General features: G+C 39.8%; 1 protein-coding gene across 5 annotated transcripts in view; it reads right to left on the minus strand.

Moving 5' to 3' along the window:
• Positions 1-2,820: 2,820 nt before the first annotated feature.
• tnrc6c2 (trinucleotide repeat containing adaptor 6C2) overlaps positions 2,821-25,756 on the minus strand; it is a 50,119-nt gene continuing 27,183 nt past the window's right edge. For 4 of the 5 annotated variants that reach the window (XM_067497413.1, XM_067497415.1, XM_067497417.1 and 1 more), the window contains 19 exons: positions 19,500-21,956; positions 18,671-18,874; positions 17,950-18,116; positions 17,732-17,809; positions 17,504-17,561; positions 17,036-17,178; positions 16,660-16,806; positions 15,499-15,639; positions 14,882-15,001; positions 14,469-14,552; positions 13,620-13,902; positions 13,098-13,262; positions 12,057-12,248; positions 10,933-11,082; positions 10,682-10,798; positions 9,846-10,061; positions 8,315-8,388; positions 7,964-8,103; positions 2,821-7,474 (listed from right to left, as the gene is read on the minus strand). In XM_067497413.1, the coding sequence (XP_067353514.1) occupies positions 7,126-7,474; positions 7,964-8,103; positions 8,315-8,388; positions 9,846-10,061; positions 10,682-10,798; positions 10,933-11,082; positions 12,057-12,248; positions 13,098-13,262; positions 13,620-13,902; positions 14,469-14,552; positions 14,882-15,001; positions 15,499-15,639; positions 16,660-16,806; positions 17,036-17,178; positions 17,504-17,561; positions 17,732-17,809; positions 17,950-18,116; positions 18,671-18,874; positions 19,500-21,956 (5,285 nt within the window). In that variant the 3' untranslated portion in view covers positions 2,821-7,125. The remainder of the gene's footprint in view (positions 7,475-7,963; positions 8,104-8,314; positions 8,389-9,845; positions 10,062-10,681; positions 10,799-10,932; positions 11,083-12,056; positions 12,249-13,097; positions 13,263-13,619; positions 13,903-14,468; positions 14,553-14,881; positions 15,002-15,498; positions 15,640-16,659; positions 16,807-17,035; positions 17,179-17,503; positions 17,562-17,731; positions 17,810-17,949; positions 18,117-18,670; positions 18,875-19,499; positions 21,957-25,756) is intronic. The other variant, XM_067497416.1, reaches the window with a different exon arrangement.

Below are 25,756 nucleotides of genomic sequence, written 5' to 3' on the forward strand. Positions count from 1 at the left end.
GAGGTTTGGACTCTTCCCTCCCACTTGTGCATAGATCATGATCCTTTAAAAACCAGCTTTATTCCTCCACTTCAACCTGCCTCAGAAAACCACCTGTTACATGTTAAGAAATCTCAGCTATTGAATACCTGTAACAGGAACATATGTGTTAACAGAGAGGATAGATCATTAAAAAAAATAAAATAAAAAAATTAAAATGCAACTTAAAACTCCAAACATGCAAATGCATCTTCTGTCACTGTCTTTTTGACGAGCAAACAATTTCTCATTGTTTAAATGTAAAGCGATTTGTACTTAAGATTTCACATGTAAAGCACTCCACTCTTTTCAAAGTTGATTCTCAGTCTTATTTGGTAAATATGTAACTTGCTACGAACACTTTTTTTTTTGTTTTAAACAAACAATTGTACTCTATATACTTTTAAACTCATAACCTTTAGTGCTTTCTCAGAGTTTATTATTTTCAGTTGTTTTTTCCACAGACATTAAACCTAGAAATTGTGGAGTTGGTATCTGGAACCCTGGCCTTCCTGAGACAAAATCCACTTCTTGTATGAGTGTGCAAGATAGAGAGCAAACGGCGTCGCTTACAGAAAACATAACATCACAACTCAATACATACAGAGATAGTCTGTCGACACTGAGCAATAAAAAAAAAAATTGGAAATAAAATATGACAACACTGATCAATCCCAGAGTTCTGAAAGTAGCATAAATCTTCATTTTGCAAGATTTCATGTCCATATTTGATGGAAGATGAAAATTTTTATTCTTATTTTACAACATTCCTGTTATAAATTCCTTGAACTTCAGACAGATGAAATGCTTGTAAACGACAGGTGGCTTTTGCAAAACAACAGAAAAGATAGGCACCTCTGAAATGAGTTTTGTAACAAACTCACCTCCCACTTTACCCCCTTTCCATTTCTCCATGAAGTTAACATAGGGAATACTATTCCTTCTACAGCTACCTATGGCCACAGTTCTTTGTTTTTTCCCCTTTTTCATGTTTTGTATTTTTTATTTACTTTTTTTATATATTATTTTGTTTTTTATAACCTCCATTTTTCAATATAATTGGAACATAATGGTGCAATACTCAATTATAATCCGTGTATTGGATTATTCCACAATAAAAGCCACTATAAGGTAGATAAACTTTTTACAGATAGAAAGAAAAAAAAATCCAATAAGTCCTTGAGTAAACATATACACATGAATTGTCATGATCCCCCCTCTGTACTTAGACTTGTTTATCTACGATTAGCTGAGTGAGGGGTAGGAGACACTCAGTGCAACGCTAGAAGATAACAATGTCAATCAGAATAGTTTGACGGAACAACAACAACAACAAAAGGATTAAAACGGACACAAAATATAACATACTGAGTGGAACATAACAGCAGGCCATGTGCCCTGTACACACACAGTTTCTTGCGCACACATTCATACAAACATCTGACTTCAAGCACACATCTACAATGACTTTTGCATTTTTTTTCAAAGACTCTGTATTTGTAACTTTATGCAATACATTTCTGATATTCTCTAAAAGCCCCTAAGTGTACCTGTCAGATGCAGAGAAAAAAAAAGTGTTACTGACTTCACATTACGGTATTGGCGCTCCATGATTCAAGTATTTGTCTTCAATATTTTGTTTTGTTTTGATATGTTTGTGATTTTTTTTAAAAAATCAACTGGGTAAAATATGCATTAAACCAGGTGATTCAGGTTGGGCTTTTAGATAATTAACAAACAAATACACGTATTTACAGTACAAGCACTTCAAAGTACTGTAATATGTCATCAAAACCAAAACGTGCATATCCAGCTCCATAGCAGAAAGACGTAGCTTTCAATCAATCAAGTATCAGTTTGCACCAGACCCAAATTCTTTCCTTGTATCACTTATTTGCGGGGAAAATACATATTGCTCATTTTCAGCTCGATTAAACCAAGACTTTTTAAACAAAAATCAAAAGTTTCAGAGGTTAAGATCAAAGAAGTCTGAAGAGGTGATACCACACAATAGCCTCACAGTGTGTTTTTATATATATATATATATATATATATATATGTATGTATGTATGTATGTGTGTGTGTGTGTGTGTGTGTGTGTGTATATACATACATACACATATATATATACACATATATATACACATATATATATACATATATACATATATACACATATATACATATATACATATACATATATACATATATATATATATATATACATATACATATATATATATACATATATATATACATATATATACACATATATATATACATATATATACATATATATACACATATATATACATATATATATACATATACATATATATACACATATATATACATATATATACACATATATACACATATATATACACATATATATACACATATATATACATATATATACACATATATATACATATATATACACATATATATACACATATATATACATATATATACACATATATACACATATATATACACATATATATACACATATATATATACATATATATATACATATATACATATATATATACATATATACATATATATATACATATATACATATATATATACATATATACATATATATATACATATATACATATATATATACATATATACATATATATATACATATATATACATATATACATATACATATATATATACATATACATATACATATATATATACATATACATATATATATATATATATATATATATATATATATACACATACATATACATATACACATATACACATATACACATATATATATATATATATATATATATATATATATATATATATATATATATATATATATATATATATATATATATATATATGCGCGCACGTGTGTGTGTGTGTGTGTGTGTGTGTGTGTGTGTGTGTGTGTGTGTGTGTGTGTGTGTGTGTGTGTAGTGTATACCTATATACTGTTCTCTAGAACAGAGCTGTAGAGAGGAGAGAGGAGAGCCTCTCGATGCTGGTGCAGCATGGGAAACCCCCCTTCACTGTCAGGGTTCTCCAGTTAGTACAGGATGCTGGGAGGTCCTCGGCTATTGGGTCTGTCTGAGCTCGGATCAAGGCAGTTACAGAAACAGGCAATAGTGATTTTTGCTTGTGTGCTGCAGGACTCCAAGTCCTGAAAGGTAGCCTTTTCCCATGTTTTTTTTTTTTTAGTTTTTTTTTTCATTATGATTTAAGACTTTGTACCTCTTGAAATGTGCCCCTCCCCTCCTGCTGATGCAGGCTGGGGTAAGTGAGGCTGATACAGTGGGCCCAAGCCATCAGGGTCTGTGGAAATGTACAGTTCAATGGGCCCGCTTTGAGCAGGACACAAACATAAAACAAGATAAATACAGCATCCACAAAAAGGCACCCCGGCCACCATTCTACTCCTTTAAATGGTGGTAGCAGAGGCTGATGACCGGAGACATTTCAGCTAGAAGTGCAGAGCTTTAACATATTATAGATTTTTTTTTTTTGTATTTAGATTTTTTAGCATTTTTAAGATTTTTATGTCAAACTTCATAAAAATGACGTTAAAATGCAATTTCATTTTTGGTTTTAAAAAAATACGTACCCGGGATTACCCATCATAATCAACTGTGCACTGTAGCAAACTTGAAACCCCCAACTGAGTTTAAGATTTCTCCTTAGAGTGGGGCATTCCCCACAAAAGCATAAAACAAACAAACAAAACCAAAAAAAATCCCAGTCATTTAAGGGTGTGATGCTGCCGACCATTTGTTTGATCCCTCCTGTCCCCCGCTGCTCCCTTTGCAAAGCTTCTCAAAGCTCATCCATTCAGGGAACAGAAGCGCTCTCTATAAAAGATACAGTATGACACAGCACATTTATATTGGCACATTATGTTGGCATCTTTTACATGCAATAATGGGCCCCTACAAAGAGACGACAGGCCACCTTTAAGGAAAAGGGTTCAGTACAAGCCTTTTTTTTCCTATCCAATTAGGATCTAGTTCGAGGCATGAGGTCTATACATACTGTTGCGCAGATCGCCGTGTAATTTAAGACTTTGCTCTCACAGTAGAAAGGACAGATACAGAGAGCTGCATTTCATACTTGGTATCATAAACTCCCCTACCCTGAGATCAAGCTGGACAGAAGTGTCTTCAGCGCAGAAAGAAAGGCCGACCTTTGATGAAGTGTTCGGACTTTAGCATATGACAGTGTTCTGGCGGCTTAGCCTTACTTTACAGAAACGGTGGCCATTCTGAAGTGCAGTCAGGAGTGCACAGGGGGACAAGTGTTAGGGTTTGCCATGTTCTGGTAGGAGTGCTCATTCCAGTCAGATTTGGCATGCTATAATGGGGCCCGGCCCCTAGTCTTTTGCATAGAAACAGATACAAGGGCCTGTTGGAGCCTGGTCAGGGGAGGGCTACTGGGTCTGGTTGAGGTGGAGGAGGAGGTTATAGCGCAGCAGCTAGGCAAAGGGTAAGCAGGGACAGCAGCTTGGAGCGACAAACACCCACAACCCTGTCTGAGACACACACTTATTCTTTTTTTTTTTTTTTTTTTTTTTTTTTTAAACACTCATCTCAAGATACTACCTGGAAGTACTACAGAATACTGTCAAAACACAAAAGCATGATTACTTAAAAAAAAGAATCAATAACGGTCTGCAGTATTGATCCTCATTTTGCATTCAATACACAGGATGAACATACAGAGGCACCTCTGACCAAAGTGTTTCTGCATATGAACAGTGAAGGGCTAGTTCAGCAGCCAGTATTTTGTAGACCACTGCATTTCGATAAAAAATAACAATAGAACACATTGGAAAAAAAATAAAGACAAATGATCTTTAAAAAAAATAAGTACACTGGCAAAAATTCCAGAAATATGACTATTACATCTTCCAGCTAAAGTGATCTTTGTGTCAAACAACAGAGAGATGGGGGGAGAGGGCAGTAGGGTCGAGTGTTGGGGGATCCCCAACTGGAGATGCCGTATGTGGTGAAGCCGTGATTGGCTGGTTTTGAAGGAGCTGCTTTCTTGCCAGACTGAGGGATGGTCAAAGGGAGCCCAGTAGGAAGTGCTGCACAGTGGGCCCGCTGCATGACACACATAGGACCACAGCAGAGAGGCACTCAGTGGACACTCCCTCTCCCCACCCCGCTCTGACTGTCTGGCCAGCGGGTGTCAAGAGACAGCTGGCATTGCAAGTCTAGTGCCTCCAAACACTTGGAGGCACAGTGAAATTCACTTTGATATTGTTCAAAAGAGGGAAAAAAATAAATCATAGACTGCAGTTTTTTTCCCCCAAAAGTCCAAATTTCAGTTTTGTTTCCCTTCATCCTGCTACCAGAGGAACAAAGCCACACACATTTTCATGGAATAGATACAGTACTTAAAAGAGCAGTATTTTTTGTTGTTTTGTTTTCAGTGTTTTTGTTGCTTCTTTTTTGATTTATTGGATTGCAGTTGAAGTGATTTGCTCTTCATAAGTGCTATGATAAAACCCTTTGAATTTATAAAAGTCTTAGTCTCTACTGTTTATACAGTATCAAACGCAAGGAACACTCGTAGGTCTACTGCATTAGGAGGAACCCCTCTTATTTGGTATTGTGCCAGATACCCAGGAACCTCCAAACCCACTGGGGATTCAGTCTCTGATGGGTGTGGCTGTAGCATGCAGAGAGGAAGTGTGCATTGTTGTGAGCAGAGTTTCACTCTTTAGTCCACCTTGCTGCATGCACACTTGCAACAGCTGCTACTTCCTCTTTGCAGAGGTTTTCCCGACAGTTGCAGAGGAATTGGTGGCCTGGGGGGAATCCAAGTTTTGAAAAGGGGTAAAGTTTTTGAAGTTCCAAAGTCTTTTGCTGTAATCAGCAACAATCAGAACATAAAAGAGAAACCAGCTCCGGTGGATAGCAGGTATGGACGGAAGAAAAATCTATGGCATATATTGCACAATGTAATTGTCACACACAAGTAAAATTGTGTTTTTTTTTATTCCTCCGAAAACTGGCAGATCACACAGACGACTGGGCTTCATAATAAGCTGAACGATAAAAAAAGCCAACAAAGCACCAGTAGGCGACTGGGATCAAAGTTGAAGGCGACCAGAAGGATCTGGGCTTGCAGATGTCAATGATTAGGTGCCTCCTCACTTACATATTCGTGTACAGAAACAGAGACACACGCAGTGAGGTTAACAAATAATCTCTCAGCTTATGTGTTGTGATGGATATCAAAAAATGAGCTAGGACCTAAACCCATGAAAAACATTAACAGCTGTGTCAATCCCTTTGAAAAGACAAAAACATTAAGCTGATGATTGGTAGGGCCAGTCATGTGGCCAGGCCTTCTTACTGCCCAGTGACAGGCTTGGTCACCAGTTGTGTCCTGTACCACTTGCTGGCTCAGAGGTGAAACTGTGCAAGATTTCAGCTATTTCTTTAGTTACAAAACAAACTTAAAAAAGGCGGCTTGGGAAGGACCTGGGCCAGAGAGCACTTAAGGCTAATATTAGTGCTGAGAAACAAACATAACATAACCAGTAAAGGTCTTTGAACCACATCATTGGCCATGGACATGCTGGGAATGGTCATTTTAAGTCTTATTTTGGGATGTTTTTTTTTTTTTTGGGAGGGAAAAGGAAAGTCTCGGATGGCAGCTTTGATTGCTCTCCTAAAAACACTTGACACCAAATGTCGTGTACACCTATGGAAAAACTAAAAACACTTAAAAAGGTTTCTTTGTGTTGTTTCTTACTTCGGTTGTTTCATATGATGCATTTGAAAATACCAAAAAAGGGGAACTTCTTTCCCCAAAAAACGTAAACGAAACCAAAAAACGAGGACAAAGGTAAAGCAGAAGGACTGGAGTCAGCAGTCTGCGTGGTAGGGACCCCAACCTTCTGATTTACAATTCACAGTTCAAAACAGTTTAAATTGATACTGATTATCACCACATGATTTGCTTGGATGTTGCTCCTGTTCATACAGATTTTTTTTTGTTTCGTTTTCTACTTATTTTCCACCCCACCCTCCACCAATAGCTGACATGACGTGGTGGTGAGTTGGTTGGTTAGTGTGTCGTGGCATCATCTTACATGGACTCCCCACTCAGCAGATCTCCAGGTAGCAGGGTGTTAATGGGGGTGGGACTTCCGATCACACGGACGTCCTCTCCACTCGGTGGCCCCCACAGGCTGGAGTACTGGGGCACCCCGCCCCATAGCAGGTCGCCTCCGCTGGCTTTGCCTCCCCCGCCACCGCTGCTCCACTGGCCAATTGAGTGGGACTGCGCTGCCCCGCCCATCCGGTTTTGATTGGTTCCTGGGTTGGCCTGCCAGCTAGTGGTGTTTGCCCCTAACGACTGGCCTTGTGCAAAGAAGCGGTTCACCTCCTCCTCGCCGGCAAACTCTGCCAGGATGGTGGTGTTTCCAAGCACACACCTTACAGACGGCAAAAGAGAAAATCATTTTAAAAAGGTGGTCTTAGTGTGTGAACTGGGCCAGTCTACACCTGACACAATTCTTAAGCAAAGTGTATTGCATTTTGTTTTTATGACAACCCACTGCAGTGGTTGCCACTATTAGCCAACCAAAATGAGGGCAGCGTCCCCCCTCATTTACACCACATTTATTTTTCTCCACATAATTTTTACAATAACTGAAACAATTTTAACTGTAATGTCATATTACAGCTGACTACAACATGACCTCCTCCTCCATGTGATCACCCACATACAAAAATAACATTGTCTAAAAAAGTTGAAGTGTTCTCAGTGTGGGAAAACACATCTAAGTTATCAGGAACATTGGATTTTCCCTTTACGTCTGTTTTCCGGTGTCTGTTTGAATGGTTTCACAAAATGTAAAAACGTATTCAATTGCAGTTTTCCTAAGCCAACTTTGTCTGAGAGCGATGTTGCAGAGCCTTACATGTGCAGAGACTTCTGGGCCTTGGCGGCCTCGTCCTTGGAGCTGTAGCGCACCACAGCGTTCCCCTGGGTCAGGTTGAGGTGGAATGTGATCAGGGGGCCATGCTGCATGCACAGGGTCCGCAGAGTCGAACCATCAATCTGGAGCAAAAAGAAAACACATAACTACACTGATGGTAACTAATATTTGTTTATTCATCTAAATAATTTAATACACAAGTCTATTAATTTGAGACTTTTCATACACACGACAGTGATTTATCAGTGGATCTGTACTTGACTTCCTGAAATCTCCACGCTAATTTTATTAATTACACTGTAGCCTCATTCTAGCAAGAATCAGAGCACGTACTTGTGGGGTAAGATTTCTCAGTACCAGCCAGCTGCTGGTCCTGTTGGAGCTGTCAGTACTCCAAGTAGTTCCCTCTGTAACAGAAATGAACATACTGTCAAATGTGTCAAGTAAAAAGGCTGGGGGGGGGAAAAAGGATGGTCACAGTGTTTAACTTTTTCAACAGACTAAAACGTGACTTCCTCCACCAACAACTATTTCCCTGCCCTATTCTTGTCTGCACGACTGAAAGCCATCTTTCCTCTATAATTTGCATGTAAAGGTGCTATGTCAAAACAAGGTCACGAGTATGATGTTTAAATGTGGCTTTTTGAAGAACCGGTAAACCTCAAAATGTCAGTTTAGCAGGGTGGTAACACAACACTGGCTTTATATACCAAGCGCTGTGAACACACCGTCACAGCTGAATACTACACCACACCTATGCATCTCAAGTTGGTCGTTTGTGTGCTCGCTTTTGAATAAAATCCATCATACAGAGAATGATATCTTTGCTTTCAGTTTGGTGAGAATTGCCTTCAAATCAGCTTGTTTTTCCTTCTACTTCTTAATTTAGTGTAGGTGTCATAAATGGAACCAAATGAGAAATGATTCTAACTAGAATCATCTAAACACATTTTGAGATATTGTGTATTTCACTTGTATTTCATTTGTTGTTAAAACAACTTCACATGTACAAAATTTATATGGGTATTTATTTATATGGGTATCACACACAAATTGCATCTCCTTATTTTGAAAAAGCAAAGGGAAAACAAAAAATATTTTTTGCTGAACATAGTATGAGTATAAGTATGAGTATAATGCACTAATGCAGCTTGTACAACTGTTCCTTCAGCCGAAAATAATTAAATTTAATTAATTTATGAAGAAGCATCCGAACTTTTTCACCGATTTAATCATCATTATTTTACGAAAACGTGCATTATTATTATTATGTTAGGTTCAGAGTTTGCAACTTTGCATCCACCTAACATTGAAGTAGCATGCAAGATGGGATGCAAATCTATCTAATAAAGCATTTTGAATTAGCACAAATGTTTCTTCATCATCAGAAGTAACAAAAGCGGACAAAGAGTTTATTAAACATATAGTAAAATGATAAAAATTATATCAGTGCAAAGTTTGCATAGCCCTTAATAAATTTATTAAAAAACAATTTCTGATGACAAAACATTTGTACTAGCTGCAATAAATATATATGCAATAAGTATTATAATGTTGAGGAAAAAAATGTTTGGGTTTTTTTTGTTCTTTTTGCGATTAAAAATATGGTGATGCAAACTTTTGCATCCAACTGTAGTAAAAAATGCAAGAATTTCATTTTTCATCTTCTTTCTTTTTAATATTTTTGTTTCAAATAATGCAGTTAAAAGTAACTTTAGGTTGGTTAAATAATAATAATAATAATAATAATAATAATAATATTAATCTTGAGGAATGGTGCATAGACTTTTAACACAGGCTGTTTTCACTCAGTTCTGCTTCTTACTCAACTGAAATACACTGTGATTTAGAGGAGAGTACTTACCAGATGTGTAGGAGCCACTCCAGCCCTGGGCCAGCCCCAGTGAGTTCCCACCCCAGGTGGAAGAGGACTTGGTATTGGTAAGGCCTGGTGGGGGTCGAGAAGGAGCCGTGGTGCTGCGTGGCCCCTGGGGGACTTTCCACAGCTCATGGGACAGAGAGGCTTGGCTCTGGGAGATGGGTCCTGGGGACCAGGTGGACTTCATGTCAGAGAGTTTACCTTTACATGGAGAGAAGATGTCCCAACAGAGTCCCGTGTCAAAGAGCAATGCAAGTCCACTCAAACCTTGTTGTCCATACTTATATTTTTAAAGATTTTAAAACTGGAAATTTGAAACGTGTTGGAAAGTAATCCTTTTCAGTTCTGACAATTGGTGATGCCTTACTTGAACTGAATCAGATCTTCTAAAGCTTTGTGTTTATAAGCAATTTAAAATAATATTTCTTGCATGTGCACGTGCAAATGGCAACAAAATCTATGGTCACATTTGACAATGCAAAAACACAAAACATCTTTTTCTAAAAAATGTTAGAGGTAACACGCCAACAGGGTGTGTACTGATGCCATGAGCAGCTGGGGTAAGGCTTGTTTTGTGAGGCACAGGTGGTTGAATGTAATATTTTAGTGATGCAGCTGTTATAGTATCAGTATAGATGTTGTCTAATGGGGAGGTAGGTGTTAGACAGGTAATAAATAGGTCAGGGGCTGGGCAGGATTTAGGATAAGTAAGGAATGTGAGACAATGTTGAATCACTGTCCTAAGGCTGTTAGGGCTCCAATTAGGCAGAGAAGAGGTTTAGCAGGTTCACATATGTGAGGGAGATACTTTGGATGTGTACCTGAGCTGTCTCCATCAGAGGAAGAGAGACTGAAAGAGCTACAGTAGCCATAGTTTGGCCAGTCACTGCTGGTGGGAGGCAGAGAGCCATTCTTAAGTGGAAGAGCTGGGTAAATGGCTACATGGTTGTAGAGTGTTGTGAGCAGAGACAGAAAAACAAACAAATAACTAGCTAACTTGTGCAAGTAATTCATTTTACATAGCACATTTTGAAGTTTTACTGATTGTCTTAAACATTGCTTGCAATAATACCTCCATTCCTGTCCCGCAGCAGGTATCGGTTAACATCGTGTATGTTGGTGTTGATAGTTGGACCACTGGGCACACTGCCAGGGGTCATGTTGGGGTCGTTTTCTGGGTCAATGTTCTGAAGGCCTTTCCATGGCACACCGGGACAGAACTCTAAGAGAGAAAAATTAAAGCATCAGCTGTAACTTTGTTAAGATGCACTTAGGTAACCAGGTTACCCAGTTACTCAGAGAAACCAGGTTCCTCAGGAAATTACTGAAAATCTGAATATATGGCTCAGTAATCTGATTGCTCTTCTACCCCAGACCTATTTTGGAAGTACGAGTCATAGCTTTTAAATGTACAATAAATGGCATCCGCCGTAAAAACTGTGCCAAATCAAGATGTGGACAAATTATCCACTTAACCCTGCACGCTCAGCAAACTCACTCACATTATTCAAAAAACTGCTGAAAACAGAACTCTTCCGCACCTCCCCATGCACTTCAATCTATTCTATCTATTCTATTCTCCTCGACTTAGATTTTTGCTGCATTGCACCTCATTCACTTTGGATAAAAGCGTCTGCTAAATGACTAAATGTAAATGTAGAATGTAAATGTAACTCACAGTATAAGGCGAAAGTACAAAAAGTGATTTCCTCTTTTTTGAACCTGTGGTGTTGTGAAGCAACCATGCTGTATGCAAAATCTATGTGGGCAGACAGATTTGTCCAAACTTCAAAATATTTGACTGCTGTCATGGAGGACAATGGATGACAGTCTCAAAAGTCTCTATGGAACTGCAGTTCACAGTCATAGTCACTGATCACATTCATCATGACACAGTGTGAGAAACACTATTTTTATCAAATGATTCAGTTTCAGGGTCCTGTGTTGTTCATGCTGGTTCATTATCACGCCATCGTGGGTGACTGGGACACACTCACCATTAACGTAATGAGTAAACTGTACTTCACCTACTGTGAGTAGTTACAATTCTGTTAAAACAAAAAGTATATTTTTGCAGTACAGTGTACATTTAATACTCTTTTTGTAGTGACCATTATAAAGAACTGATAAAACACCAAAAAACAGGAAAGGTCACAGCACCAATTGTAAAACAGAATATCTGCATCTTCTCCTCACCTGGGGGCCAGTTAATGTTGGTCCCATTGGTAATCTTTTCATTGGGACTCTTGCCCTGGCCCCAGCTGTCCGGAGTCACCAGGGGGCTGCTAGGGGACTCAGAGCTGGATATTAGATTGTAAGCACTGTATGAGTCTTCCAGCTGAGGGGGCTTCCCAGGGGGGCCTAGGGATGAGGCAGCAGATATGGCACCTAGCATATACAAACACAAATAAAAAGCAAAACTGAAATTAGTATGAGTAAATGCAGTGTTAACACTGTAAAATGTGTTCTTTATGATATAGGAATTATGTTACAGAAAATATATTTTACATTACACTCTTAAGATCCTTTCTGTTTATAAAAACAACTGTAAGAATTATTTCTAAATGCAAATAATTAACACCATAAAAAGACATTTAGGACCCTTTTAGAGTACATTGTTATTTTTCTAAGGAAGTCAGCACAAACTTCTATAGTACTAGGAAAAAATATTGGTAACAATTTAAATGTCTAATGTTGACATATTGTTATGCTAATATGCTGTCTGCACCACATAAAAATATTTCTGAGAAACCACTGGCGTCTTAGGCGGTGAGACTCTTACCCAAGAATGATCTTGCAGTTTCAATGTGTGTGAAAAAAACAAATTTGATACTAAGCTTGTGTCAGTTTTAAGTTATTTATCTGCAAAAGAGTCTAAGGCTCAACTGTGTAACAGTGGGTAGCTGACAACAATTATGATTTCAGCTGCAAAACAACTAAGTTTTGCAGCACTTGATAGGTCGCTGCTGTAACCAGGTTATCTATCCTTACTTTTTGTACTGAAAACATTTGAGCTATGAATCTTCAAAATTACACACTACAAATTGCAAATATTCAGTAATTGCCATTATACAAAAAGTCCATTTATATCTGTACAGATAACTCAAAGATTTTCTTAAATGAATTCTGTTAACAGAAAATATTATAGTTTATATAATCATCTCATTTGGTTTTTACTTGAATACTGTATGTTTGCAAATGCATGCATGCAAGCTTGCCAGTGTTCCTCCAACGTACCATGCTTATTGAGGTTGTTCTCCATGTTTGAGGAGTTGCCAGAGAGGCTGTCCATGGAGTTGGAGTGCGTCCACTGGGACAGGCGGGACTGGGGCTGAGGGGGCTCCTTTAGGGAGAGACCCCCAACCTCCATGCAGTTTACATTCATGTTTGGATTCAGTCCAGCTGCACAAACATATTTTATTTGTATTACATAATTTTGATGTGAAATGTTTTTGTTCCAATTAACAAAATATTATCAAATGGAAACTGAAAACTAAAGAAAATGATAATTTTCATTGCACAAAAGTACTGCTCAATGATTCTTGTCAAGGGAATGATGTGATGATGATGATGGTTTTGGTTGGCTGTGGTTTTGGTTAGGCACATAATATGAATCGTAAGTGACCAAGCTGTATGGTATGAGTGCAAGTAGAGAGTCTGCTAACTGTAGGGTTGCAGAAAAAAATCGTCACATTCAAGTAACAAGCAAGAATACTTTTTGATACTGTTTGAACAAACAAGGCGCTATCCTAGACTCACAAAGAGGGTAGGTGCTGTAGGTATTGGGCGAAGATGGTGGCTCTTTGGTGTGCAGTGTGTCGGCGAGGCCCGGTGCCTGGTGTGGGCCTGTGAAGGGGTCCAGGGTTGATTTGCCGGAGCCATGGCCTCCGGCAAGGCCACCAGGGGCGTGCAGACCAGCGGACGAGGAGGAAGAGGACGAGGAATGAGAGGGAAGTTGCTGCTGTTTCATGAGCAGCGCCTGGTACAGCTGACGCTGGTGCTGCTGGATCTGCTGCTGCATGTTGGTGATTGTACGTGCAACCTGGGAGGCGGAAAAAAACACTGTCAAAATGATTCTATTGTGATTATAAAAGGGGGTATTTCCCAAAGAGGGGCAAGGAAGCAATTTGATTAAATAAGTTAGGAGGTGGCAAAAGCAAGATGAATGGAAAAATAAAAACTGATTAGTTAGAAATGTGTTTGAAAATGATAGGAGGCCATAAAAAGAAAAAAGAAAAAAAGAGAAAGTGAGGGTGGAAGGAGAGGTGTTATGGAGAGAATAGATTATGAAAAATAGCTGAAACTGAGAAAAATGGTGAGAGGAACTTGTCCACACTTGTTCACAAAATCTAGCAAAATTATCATTACTCATAAAAGGGGAACAAGCTCTGTCTTCTTTTTAAAAAAGGAGAAAGAAGAATTGGCTTTAGTTCAACAATATGAGAAGTAACCTGTTCCCTCGCAGATCTTCACACCAACAGGTCGCAGTTACTTGTCATGTGAGACTGTTGTTGTGTTGAGTTGTGTCACAGTGTTTTAGATCAATGGTCACACACATAAAGGTGAATGACCTTTGTGGTCATATGCTTTGTAACTATGTTGACTCACTTGCTGCTCTTGTTGTCTAATGGGGCCAGAAACATTGCGTTGCGCCTGCATCATCTGCTGCTGGATTTGTAAACGCTGGTACGCCTGGATAAAAAGGAACCAAGACAAAAATAAATTAACAGAAAAGCATTTATGGGGTAAATTATATAATAGAGGGTTGTATAATAGAAGGTTCAACAGTTATCATCTGACAAAGCTTTTGTCATATTAAGCCATATTGGCCCTTTTTTCTCTTGTGTTGAGATTCTTCAATGGACTTTCGACATGCAATATCAGAAGTAAAACTAAAAACTAACATAAAAAAAGGAAAGTAAGACACATTTGATGTTGTGTGCTTCCCATTATCTGCACTTAAATTAGGACCTTGGCTAAAAATGTCTATAATAGCGGAGGAAGGAAGGCTGACGACTCACCATTTGCAGTTGCTGAAGTTGGTACAACAGGGTCATTTGTTGAGGGTTTATTGGTGAAGTTAAAAGTGCAGGGTTCAGACCAATGTTTTTTGCTGCAAATTGCAAGAGCTGTGCTTGGACCTGGAAGAAGGGCAGAAAAGTTACTGCAGATCAAAACAACTGCAACTGCGTCTGACAAGGTGGAATTAGTCACTAGTAATGGTTGAAATGAAGAAAATGAAGAGAAAAAGGATTTGGACAGAGGAGTCTTGCAAAGCTAAGAGGTTTCACCGGTCATGGATTTTTTTTTTCCAGACAGTAATTTGTAAGTTTGCTTGTGTCTTCATAGCATCTTCATGCTGATCTCCTTTCAGATTACTATAGATTGAAATGATCCTATTTTTGAGTTCCGTCAGGCATACTGTATCACAAAAAATCAAATTGCCACAAAAAAGGATGATATTTATATATTAATTATTATATCAATTATCAGGGGACCGGTTTAACAGAGAAAAAAATATACACAATATACACATATTTTTTAAAAATAATTAACACAAATTGTGTTCTCTGGTCATATTACATATTTCTCCATGCTTTATGCCCCAATTTGTCCACTGTTTTGTGTGTGTACCTACCTGAGGGGAGAGAAACTGAGGCACTTGAGCACGTAGACTAGGCTGGGAGGAGCTGAGAGGTGGCACCGATGTCTGAAGAGGTTGCTGCTGCAAGGCCCGGGTTTGTGCTGCTCCACTATTGCCAAACATTCCACTGGGTATCTGCAAGCATGAGTCATAAAAGCACAGCTTTTAAAATTCTCCAACATTTATTCAGAACTCAAGCCATTTTAAGATACATAAATTTGTTTCTACTTCTATCACTTTTGGTCAAGTCTGTAGATGTCAGGGGTCTATTCAATTCACAAATTCAAGTCAAGTCATATTGTATTTCTAAATCCTAATATCACACATCCAACATTTACCTCTCGGGGTTCTACAATGTATATCTAAAAACAGGGAAAATCCTATTAAAGCGTTTACCTTTGAGGTTTAATTTCACTTTAATATTTATGCAAATAATGTAGTGTCTACTGTGAATAAACTGTGACTATTTTAAATTTTTACGATGGCCCAAAATAATTTGCCTGATCCATATTTCCAATTCAATGCTGCTGAAGAGGCTTTTCTGTTCAGTGAGGGGGGAAAAAAAAAACCCATTTGCCTTTGTTTGGGCTTCAAGGACACACTGTAGTTTTCTGGGCCATGGCTACCTCTGGGCATGATATTTGATAGAGCATAACTATCTGATTTGAAAGAGCCCTTCAGGCAAGGTCATACACACATAAGTGAGCAATACTAAAGTGGAGATTTGGGAGTGTATGAGGGTAAAGCAGTAAGTATAACTAAAATCTTTTTATGTGTCGTTGCTATCACATCATTATAAACACTTCTGCATAAAGCTGTCACGTTTAAAAATAACGATCATAAATCCGGGATGTGTTTTACTGAACAAGGTTTTGGTGATGCATCGTTTATTTTGCTGCTGTTCAAATGTACTCAAAATGTTTATTACAATTTTAGTCTTTGAGTATGGACCACAGATGATCCCAATGTCACAAAGTTTCCCTTTGTAACCATTTTGAAACTAAAAACTTTTTAATATGTACAGTATTGAAGTAGGAGAAAGCCATTACTGTTCTATATATTTATAAAAAGTCAGTATTAACACTCATTCATTATTTGCATCGTATTTAATACTGTCAATCACTTATTAGATTTCGCTCAACTCAAGTTGTATACCTGTCTGTTGTTCAAGTTTTGCATTGCCAGCCCCGGGCTGTTCTGTCCCAGACCCTGCCCAGAAAGGCTGCTGTTGGCCAGGGGGAGCTTCAGGGTGGGGGAAGGCAGAAACGGTGATGGGGGAGCATCATCTGACAGAACACCATCCTGGACCAGGTGAAAATCATGGAAAAGTTTAACTGTTACACATCACATATGTGAAGAAAGATGCAAATTTAGTTGTGATCACAGGAATGATCAGTGAAAATCATAACAACTGTTCTTTTTGACAAACATCAAGTAATCACAGTAACAAATTTAAAAAAACGAATGCACACACAGTTAGCTGCTACATGAGAAAAGTCTCATAGCTAGTCAGCTGCTATTTTTTTTTTACCTTGTCGAGAAAGGTGGTGCGGTCAGAGGGGTCTTTGGAGAGTGCAGAGGGGCGACAAACCAGGGGCTTGTTCATGCCGTTGCTGTAATCAGACATACCCATGCCCCTTTTATCTAGGTCTGTCTTCTTCTCCAACAGGGCGCCTGGGAACAGAAAGGAGAATGGCACGAGTCAATAATAAATCTAGACAGGAAAATATATTGTGTGACAAACCAAATCATAATAGAGATTTTTGTTTTTCATCTAATAATTTATGTCTGTAAATGCGTCTCTTAGAAATGGCTACACCACATAGTTTAATAACTTTTCTACAAATATATGACTTGGTATGATGTTTAGCAGAATCTGAGAGAAAATGTACTGTTAATTAATTAATTATTTCATGTGAAGTAAAGTAAACAGATGCTCCTATAGCTGCAACCCTTTACACATGCAAAGGAAACACCACACATATGTTGCTAAACTTACTCATGGCCTGATCGAGATTCATGTTGTTGCTCTTCAAAGCCTCCTCAGCAGGGTCTCTCTTTAATGCAAAGAAAATGTGCTTGTAATTGATAATGGTTTAATTGTAGGTTAATTGTAGTTTGGATGGTCTTACTGAGGGTTTTTCTAGCCTGTACAGCAGTGGGTTTTATTGACATTTTAAAGGATTTACCATTAAAACTTGAAAGAAATATTGTTGTAAATCCTTACCGGAAAGCCCATGTCAGTGAGCTGTTTAATAAGACGGTTCATGATCCAGGTCTCATCTGGCTTACTGCACATCTTCCCCTGAAAGCACACAATCACAATATTTTTTGTTAATTGCACTAACGATAAAGTTCCCTTAAATTGAGCTAATCATCGCCACTGACATCTTCTTATAAAGTTATGATATTTTTTTATTTATTTTAAAACAAATTTATTATGACCTTGCTTGGGACTTTTTTGGGTCCATTGCCCCAAGAGTTGCATGAGGAGTTGCTCTCCTGGGAGGTGGGGCTATTCCACATGTCCCCATCCTCAGTGTCCCATTGGCCTGTTGACATGCTCATTTCATCGCCTCCAGTTCCCCAGCTGTCTTGCATAGGTTTGGGGCCTGAGAAAGAGACATTTCCAAACATTATTATCATAACTAAATGAATATTTGAGAAAATAATAAGAAAGATAATCTAATCTTTTGGATACAGTGTATCTAGAGCATAAGCCACACTCACATTTAGACTGCACAAACTGTTACAGGAGGATGAGCACCAGGTACTTTTCACAATGACCACTTGGTGCCACTGTTGCTATTCTACATTCTGCATCCCCACTCCTCCAAAACCTCACTCTACCATTTTATACTACCAGCAGAAATAGCAAAGACCACTGAGGGGTGGAATTGCTTTAATCACATGCAACATGCCTGGAGCATCATAAAACCTTCAGTACTGCCACAAATGGTGCAGCTCTGTTTTTGTTCGCCTAACTTGTGTTTTACTTCACATAATATGTTCTGTATGCATCTGTGTGGCTAATAGCCAGCAGGGAATGTATGCCTAGCAATATGATCAACAACATATTCCTGTGTCTTTTTACAATCTGGCATGTTTTTTTCTGTGGCATCACGCATAACTGTGTTTGAAAATGTTATTTATCTGTGAGTGTTACCTGGCTTGCAGGGTGCAGAACCTGGAGGTCCATTGGCCCTGCCATAGGGTCCAGAGGGCTCATGGCCAACATCTCCCCATCCTCCTACTCCACCTGGAGGCTTGCCCCAGGCAGAGGTGCCATTGTCCACAGTTGATGTTGGAGCAGCTGGCTCTCCCCAAGCAGGCTCTGACTTGGGCTGAACACTGGGAAGCTCTCCCCAACCTGGAAACAAAAGTGAATTCCATACATGTAAAATTTAACAATCTCTTACTTAGAATTATACTTCGAAAATCAAAGGTGGCGTGTATGTGTACTGTCTTAAAGATGAAAAGAAGTAAAGATGGCCAGGTATGACTTGAGATTGTCATAATATTCAATGGTAAGTGTGCAGCAAAAGGCGAATAGCAGGGGGCAATGCTTTCATTTACATAAAAACAGAGCATTCAACATTAAAGTTCTTCTATTTCTAATATTAAGTGGCTGCAGCATTACCTTAAGCTTGCTGTACAAGCTTAAGGTAATGATCATCAAGAAGCCTGCAATACATGCAAGACTGTCTGATTGATGCTTAACACTGTGGGAGAACTCATTCAGGAAATCATGTGTCAATGAATTAACTACGGTTTTAAACATTGTTTTATTAGTAATTTCATCGCTTTGTCTGAATGAGTGAAAAGAATTAAGCTTAGTCCATCCCGTCAAAGTAAATTGAGCTTTATCAAATTTGTTTATTACCTACCTATTGCATTTTTACACACTGCATTAACTTTTAAAAGGTAATACATTTTATCAGCTTTTACAGAAAATTATTTTAAGTACCATAATACAATTGTACATTATACTTTACCTGGGTTGGCAAGGGGGGGTCTACCCTGAGGGCCTGTACTTGGATGTGAAGCGCCATTGTTGGGTGACCCATTATTGTTTCCGTGATGTTGCAGGTGAGTTGGGGGCTGGCTATGGTGGGGATGGTTATGCATGTGATGAGCATGATGGTGATTGTTGTTGCCATTGCCAGCAGAATGATTGTTGATGGTATTGTTAGACATAATCATTCCACCATTTTTACTGGGAGCTGGGCCACTGTTGCCAGGGTTGCTACTGGCATTGTTGCGATCCCACATGTTGACAGTCTTGTTGTAGGCGCTGGGATCACCCCAGGTGGATGTTCCATCATCAATTTCCATCTTCCTGCGGATAGAGGGGGGAGAGGGCTCTTCCCAGCCAGTGGGCTCCATGCCCTGATCGTGTTTGTTGACACTGCCCCAGGAAGAGGAGTTCTGTTTCACAGAACCAGGACCACCCCATGAACCAATGCTGCCACCTCCTCCACTACCAGTGCTGCTGCTGCTACTGCTGCTTTCCTGGGGCTTGGTAGAGCCCCAGCCTCCCTGTACTGGGCCACTGGCACGTGAGTTCTCCCCCCAGTTGCTATTGCTCACATTAGGAGCAGGCTTACCTAAGCCACCTCCTCTGTTTCCTAACCTGGGGCTTTCCTTCCATCCACTATTTACTCCATTCCCTCCTTCTCCTTCCCACATGCTGCTGGAGGAACCACTGTTCTTGACCTCCTTCTCTCCCCATTCCCGTGTGCTGGAGCCATTGGACCCTCCATTACTGTTACCCCAGCCACGAGAGCTTTTGGGGCCCTCTCCCCAACCAGTAGACTGGCTTTTTGTTAGGCCATCATCCCAGCTGGGTGACTTGTCCTCAGAACACCATGATGGTGTACCCCCACTTGTAGGACCATTGGTGGGCAAAGGGTCTCTCCATCCACTGGTAGTGCCATTAGAGGTTTTGCTAAGTGACTGTGGGGATTCACCCCATCCTGATGGAGTCTGAATTGGCTGAGGTGGTGGGGCTCCCCACCCAGAGGATGATGATACCTCACTGTCACTTTTTCCTCCAGACCCAGGCCTCTGATTAGGGCCAATGTTAGGGTTGATGGATGAGGGTCCACCATTAGAACTGGAGCCTCCCATGATATCAGAGCTGTTGTTGCTCTTCCCATCATCAGAGTTGGCTTCTTCCATCTCCCATACAGTGTGCTGTCGAATTGGGGTCTGCCCCCACCCCGAGTTGCTAAGCACCTTCGGGTCTAAGTCCTGCCGAGGTAGCAGAGGGGTAAAATCCATGCTGGAAGATCTGTCTCTGCAGCGAGATCGACCTTCACTGCTGTCTCCACTGCCTACACTTGCTGGTGCTGTTCCAGGTTGCTGGCCCCATGAGCTAAGTTGCTGCTCTTGGCCTGAACCAGAATTACCACTATCTAATGAGTCCCAGGCTTTGGATGCATCTCCACCACCGGAGGTTTTCCCCCAATCAGCCCATCCACCACTTCCATTACTCCCACCACCACTACTTTGGCGGCCCCAGGCAGAAAGACCACCAGAGGGAGTTGAGACCCAGGCTGGGTCCTTGGGGGATTCAGCTGCCTTGGTTTCTCCACTACTCCATACAGAGCTGCCTGTTGTGTCACCATTAAGCTGAGATGATTCAGTGGGTGACTGGCCTCCCCAGCCAGTTAATCCATGGATAGGGCTCATAGGCTCCTGAACTTGCTGCTGTTGCTTAGTGTGGTTTGGTCCATCAGTGTTAAGGTTAGCAGGTTCCATATTGAAAGACAAGCTTGTATTGGTTGAAGGGTGCGGTTGATCTTTTTCGTTAGCATTTATCATGCTAACCCAACCTCCACCACCATTGTCTGTGCATCCCAGGTTTCCATTCCCCATATTTCCATTGCCATTGATAGCTGGTGGGAGAGATGAGGAGCTGGACACCCCATTGGTGCCAATACCACTACTTCCGCCACTTTCATGGCCCAGAACAGGCCAGGCTGATGGGTTGGCATTGGGATTGAGGTTTAAGTTGAAATTTGGAGAGCCCCAGTTATTCGGCACTCCTGTACGGCCACCGTCTTGTTTCCCATCTGAGCCCCAACCTCTACTACCAGTTAATATGTTTGCTGATCCAGGGCCAGTCATCATGTTATTGTTACCTTTGAGAGATGGATAGTGGGCCTGCTGGCCTGCAGCACCTGTGGCCATTCTCAGAAAACTACTACTATTTGTGGTAGTGACAGCACTGGTGTCTGGCTTAGAGCTAGCTAAGCCCAAGGGGCATTCTTGTGCTCTAGGGTGGCTGGGGTCACTACTGCGGCTGATGGACGGCCAAGCTTCTGTGTCACTTCCGTCAATAATCACTTTGTCCCAGTTGTTGTCACTGGAAGGGCTGTCAACTGGCAAAGAGGTGCCCCAGTGAGATGTATCATACTGGGCACCAGTGCCACTCAGGGGAAATGTATCTAAGGAGAAAAAGGAAGGAGGAGAGGTTGAGACAAAGGGGAACCGGGGAGTAGGACAAGATGATAAGTCAAAAAGAAACAAACAGGAGCTGAATGACAGAAGATGCAAAAATGCAACAGCAACTGTGGTGCAGGAAGTCAAGCAGTCGTCTACCAATTTCACAGATGTTGGTTCCATCTCCAGGTCACATGTCAAAGTGTCCTTGAGCAAGACACTGAACCCCAACTTTGTTGCTCCCATTGAGTGCAGGCCAGCTGCACAGCAGCTCCCCCATCAGTGCATGAGTGTGTGTTGGTGAATGAGAGGCAGTGTAAAGCCCTTTAAATACCAATAGGTAGAAAAACACTATGTAACTGCAGACCATTTACCATTTAAGATATAAAGAAGAGACTGAGTAACATGAGTAGAGACGAAGGATAAAAAGAAAACAAAGAAAGAGGAAAGAAAAGGTAAAATGCAGAAAGGAAAGAAAAAAAAGTTAGAATATGGAACATCATGTAATATGGCCCCTGAACCAATTTTATCACTTGCATGCTCACACTTGCAGGTTCCACAATAGAACACATAATTAGAATGCACAGCCAAGCATGCTACATGGCATATCAGCTATGGCAGATCCATATAGCTGTGCCCTTGTGCAGTCAGCCATACAGAAATGTGGAGATTGAGCTCTCACATTCTTTCTTTTACCCATCCTTCTTCTTTTTCTCTTCTGGCCTTACTTCCACTCAACTTCCTTCCACTTCTCTATTCAACTAATTTCCTCTTCACTTACTGTTGTTTTGTCCCTTGCTATCTATTCACTCTCTTGCCACCCTTATCTATTATAATACCCCTCCCCCTCATCTCTCACTGTCCATGTTGCCTTCCACTCACCCTTTCAGCCCCTACCTTTGCTCACCCTTTATTTTCTCCCCTTCTCCCCTCTGCTCTACTCTAACACCCACCACTGAGAGGCCCATCAGTCTCCATCGAGGCTTCGTGGCTGGGGCTGTGAAGGGAAGCCCAAGTGGAACGCCGCTCATTTATTGGAATGAAACCAGGATGACTTCTCATTCATCACTCTCCACACTCTGCCAGGCCTACTCCTCCTTCAACTGCATTACACTAAGTGACCACTTCCTACAAGCTTGTCTGAATAAATGTGTGTCTACTGCTTTCTCACCACCAAGTATGTACACATAAACGTACATGCCTACATAAAATTTTGTAAATTTCTATACCTGTTTTATTACTATCTGTGAAATAAGAACTACATGTAAATCTTGTCCTACAACTTTCAGTCCTCTGAGGATAATCTGGAAATTCAGTAGCACACTATTAAAAATTACTTTTCCAAGAATTTTCCAATCACCATGATACTGCACACAAGCAATTTCATTGGCCATAAAAGCATCTCATTAGACAGAGAACTAATAATAGACTAAGTCGATGCTGTAACGGGGTAATCAATCAGTTAGAGGCAGCTAATCAATAGCCTTATTAATGCTAGTGAGTGAGCACAGGGAGGGTATTGATCCATCATGCAAACATCCTAACAACTCGTCCGGCCTCAAATAATCCATTTAAAAAAGCTACTGCTTTAAAAACCACCAGCACACAAGCTTAAGAAAACAATCATCCAGCTACAACAAAGGGGGAAAAAAATCCCTTTTCATTATGCACCTATAATGAAAGATATTTATCTGTGTTAGCATGTTGCTGCATGTGCACTTCTTATGAAAACATTAAATTCTCTAATACAATATAAATGACAAAATAAATTTTCAAGATGTCTACAGTACATTAAAACACACAAATTGCAACTCTAGACATGTACATCAGGGTTTTTCAATGAGCATTAGAAGTCTAACAGACACTTATACATTTCTGCCTACCTGCCTGAGTAATTATCAGCAGTCTGGCTCACTAAGTTTTAATTACAAATGTTTTGTGGTTACTTAATGTCTGTAAAATGTTTGCCTTGTTTGGCTGCCTTGCCTTCTATTACTTTATTAGCTTCCATCAGATTGTTTCAGTGATGCCAATAATAGCTACAGGTTATCTGCCATGAGATAAAGTCCCAGTGGTCAAAATAATCCAGTCAGATGAGTTAAAAGTTTATTTGTTTGAGGTGGACGACACACACACACACCCGCACGCACACACACACGCACACACACACACACACACACACACACACACACAGATATGTGGCTTTGAGATACTATTCAACACACCACAAAGCCATACATATTTATCTCTAATTCCCAGGCAGCGTTATTGCACGGGGCTGTTAGACTGATGGCACACATACAGTATACACACACACCAACACTAGTGAGTTTGCAATCACTTGGCAAAAAAAAAAAAAAACTTCAAACAGCCACATGTTTCACACAATTTTTCAAATGTAAAAAAGCCAGATGTGAGCATTCAGGTAAAAAACCTTTAATTAATAAGTTATTCAAATTTTGGTTTAACTAACAAATTTAAGCAAACACAAAGCACACAAGTAATCCCTGCAAAACAACTTGCATATCAAAGTTGACAAGTGAATACCAAAATTAGTCAAGTGGAAACTGCCAGTTAACAGCCAACTATATATTCAACTTTATATTATCTGTGTGTCATTACATACTGAAGGACTGATACTGTTGCTGTGAAAAGAGAAAATTCTGTTGGTATAATAATTAACAATTTAAATACATCTTACCATCCAGTAAACAAAGGAGTGAAACAAAACTCAACCCAAACAAAACCTGGGTCTTCCCAGTTACTAGTGCAATCTCTTAAGGGCTTCTATGTGTTTTTCTTTTTAAACTGAAAAAAAAAATGTGACAGCATTGTTAAAATGCACTAATGATATTCCTTTTCTTCTTTGTCCCAGCTCTATTAATGTTGGTTTTCTAAACAAAGAAAATCACCATTTTACCAAACCTGAAACACAGCCAAGAAGCTCAGAGGCTGTAGCCTCGGGAAACCCTCACCCCCCCGTCTTCATCTACCTCTTTCCCTCTCTTTATCATTAATAATAATTTATCATTACACATTTTGCTTCCAAAAGAGTGTTTAAAAAAAAGTTTCATAATAGGCTAATCAAAGTCCGGAATGCAACCTTGTGGAAATCATTCCTGTCACAGACACTATGATCAAACAACAAAACAAAAAGGAAAAAAAGGCATGTGTGTTGGCTGCAGTAGAAAAAGGGGGTCAGTCTGAAAGAGGAAGAGAATGGAAAAATACCTGAGGAGAGATGCACCAGCACCACTCTAAAAGTCCTTACATAGATCCATGCTAAGGTAGAATGGGAAATAAGAGACCTCCTCTTAGAATGTCTTAAAAAAGCTACTTAATAAAACCACAAAATCCTGACTACACTAATTCATTGTTATTACTGGGTTATTAGTAAGATGCATCTCAGATTTGTATTACTGTGTACAATGTAAAGAGCAAATGTAGGCATATGCCCTAACAAAAAAGTAACACTATTTCCTCCACTAATAAGACTATTGGGTTGGATTGCATTATACTACATGAATTCTAATGCTATTATGGCTACTACTGTAAATATAGACATGTGTGGACTAATGCAAAACACTCATATCCTTTCACCTCATCATGCCTTGATTGTACCCTTTCAACTCCTTTCCCAGACATTCCAACAGAAAGGTCTTGCTGGTTCTTGGCAAAGCAATGCTTTAGCAGGGGAGGGGGATGCGGTATCGGACAAAAGCGAGCTAAATATGAAAAACAAAGAGAACAATTTTTTCATCCACCATTTGCAATCATGTGTCAGTAATGTGGCTGGTTGCAATTA

This window comes from Channa argus, chromosome 3, assembly GCF_033026475.1.
Source record: "Channa argus isolate prfri chromosome 3, Channa argus male v1.0, whole genome shotgun sequence".
Lineage (NCBI taxonomy): Eukaryota > Metazoa > Chordata > Actinopteri > Anabantiformes > Channidae > Channa > Channa argus.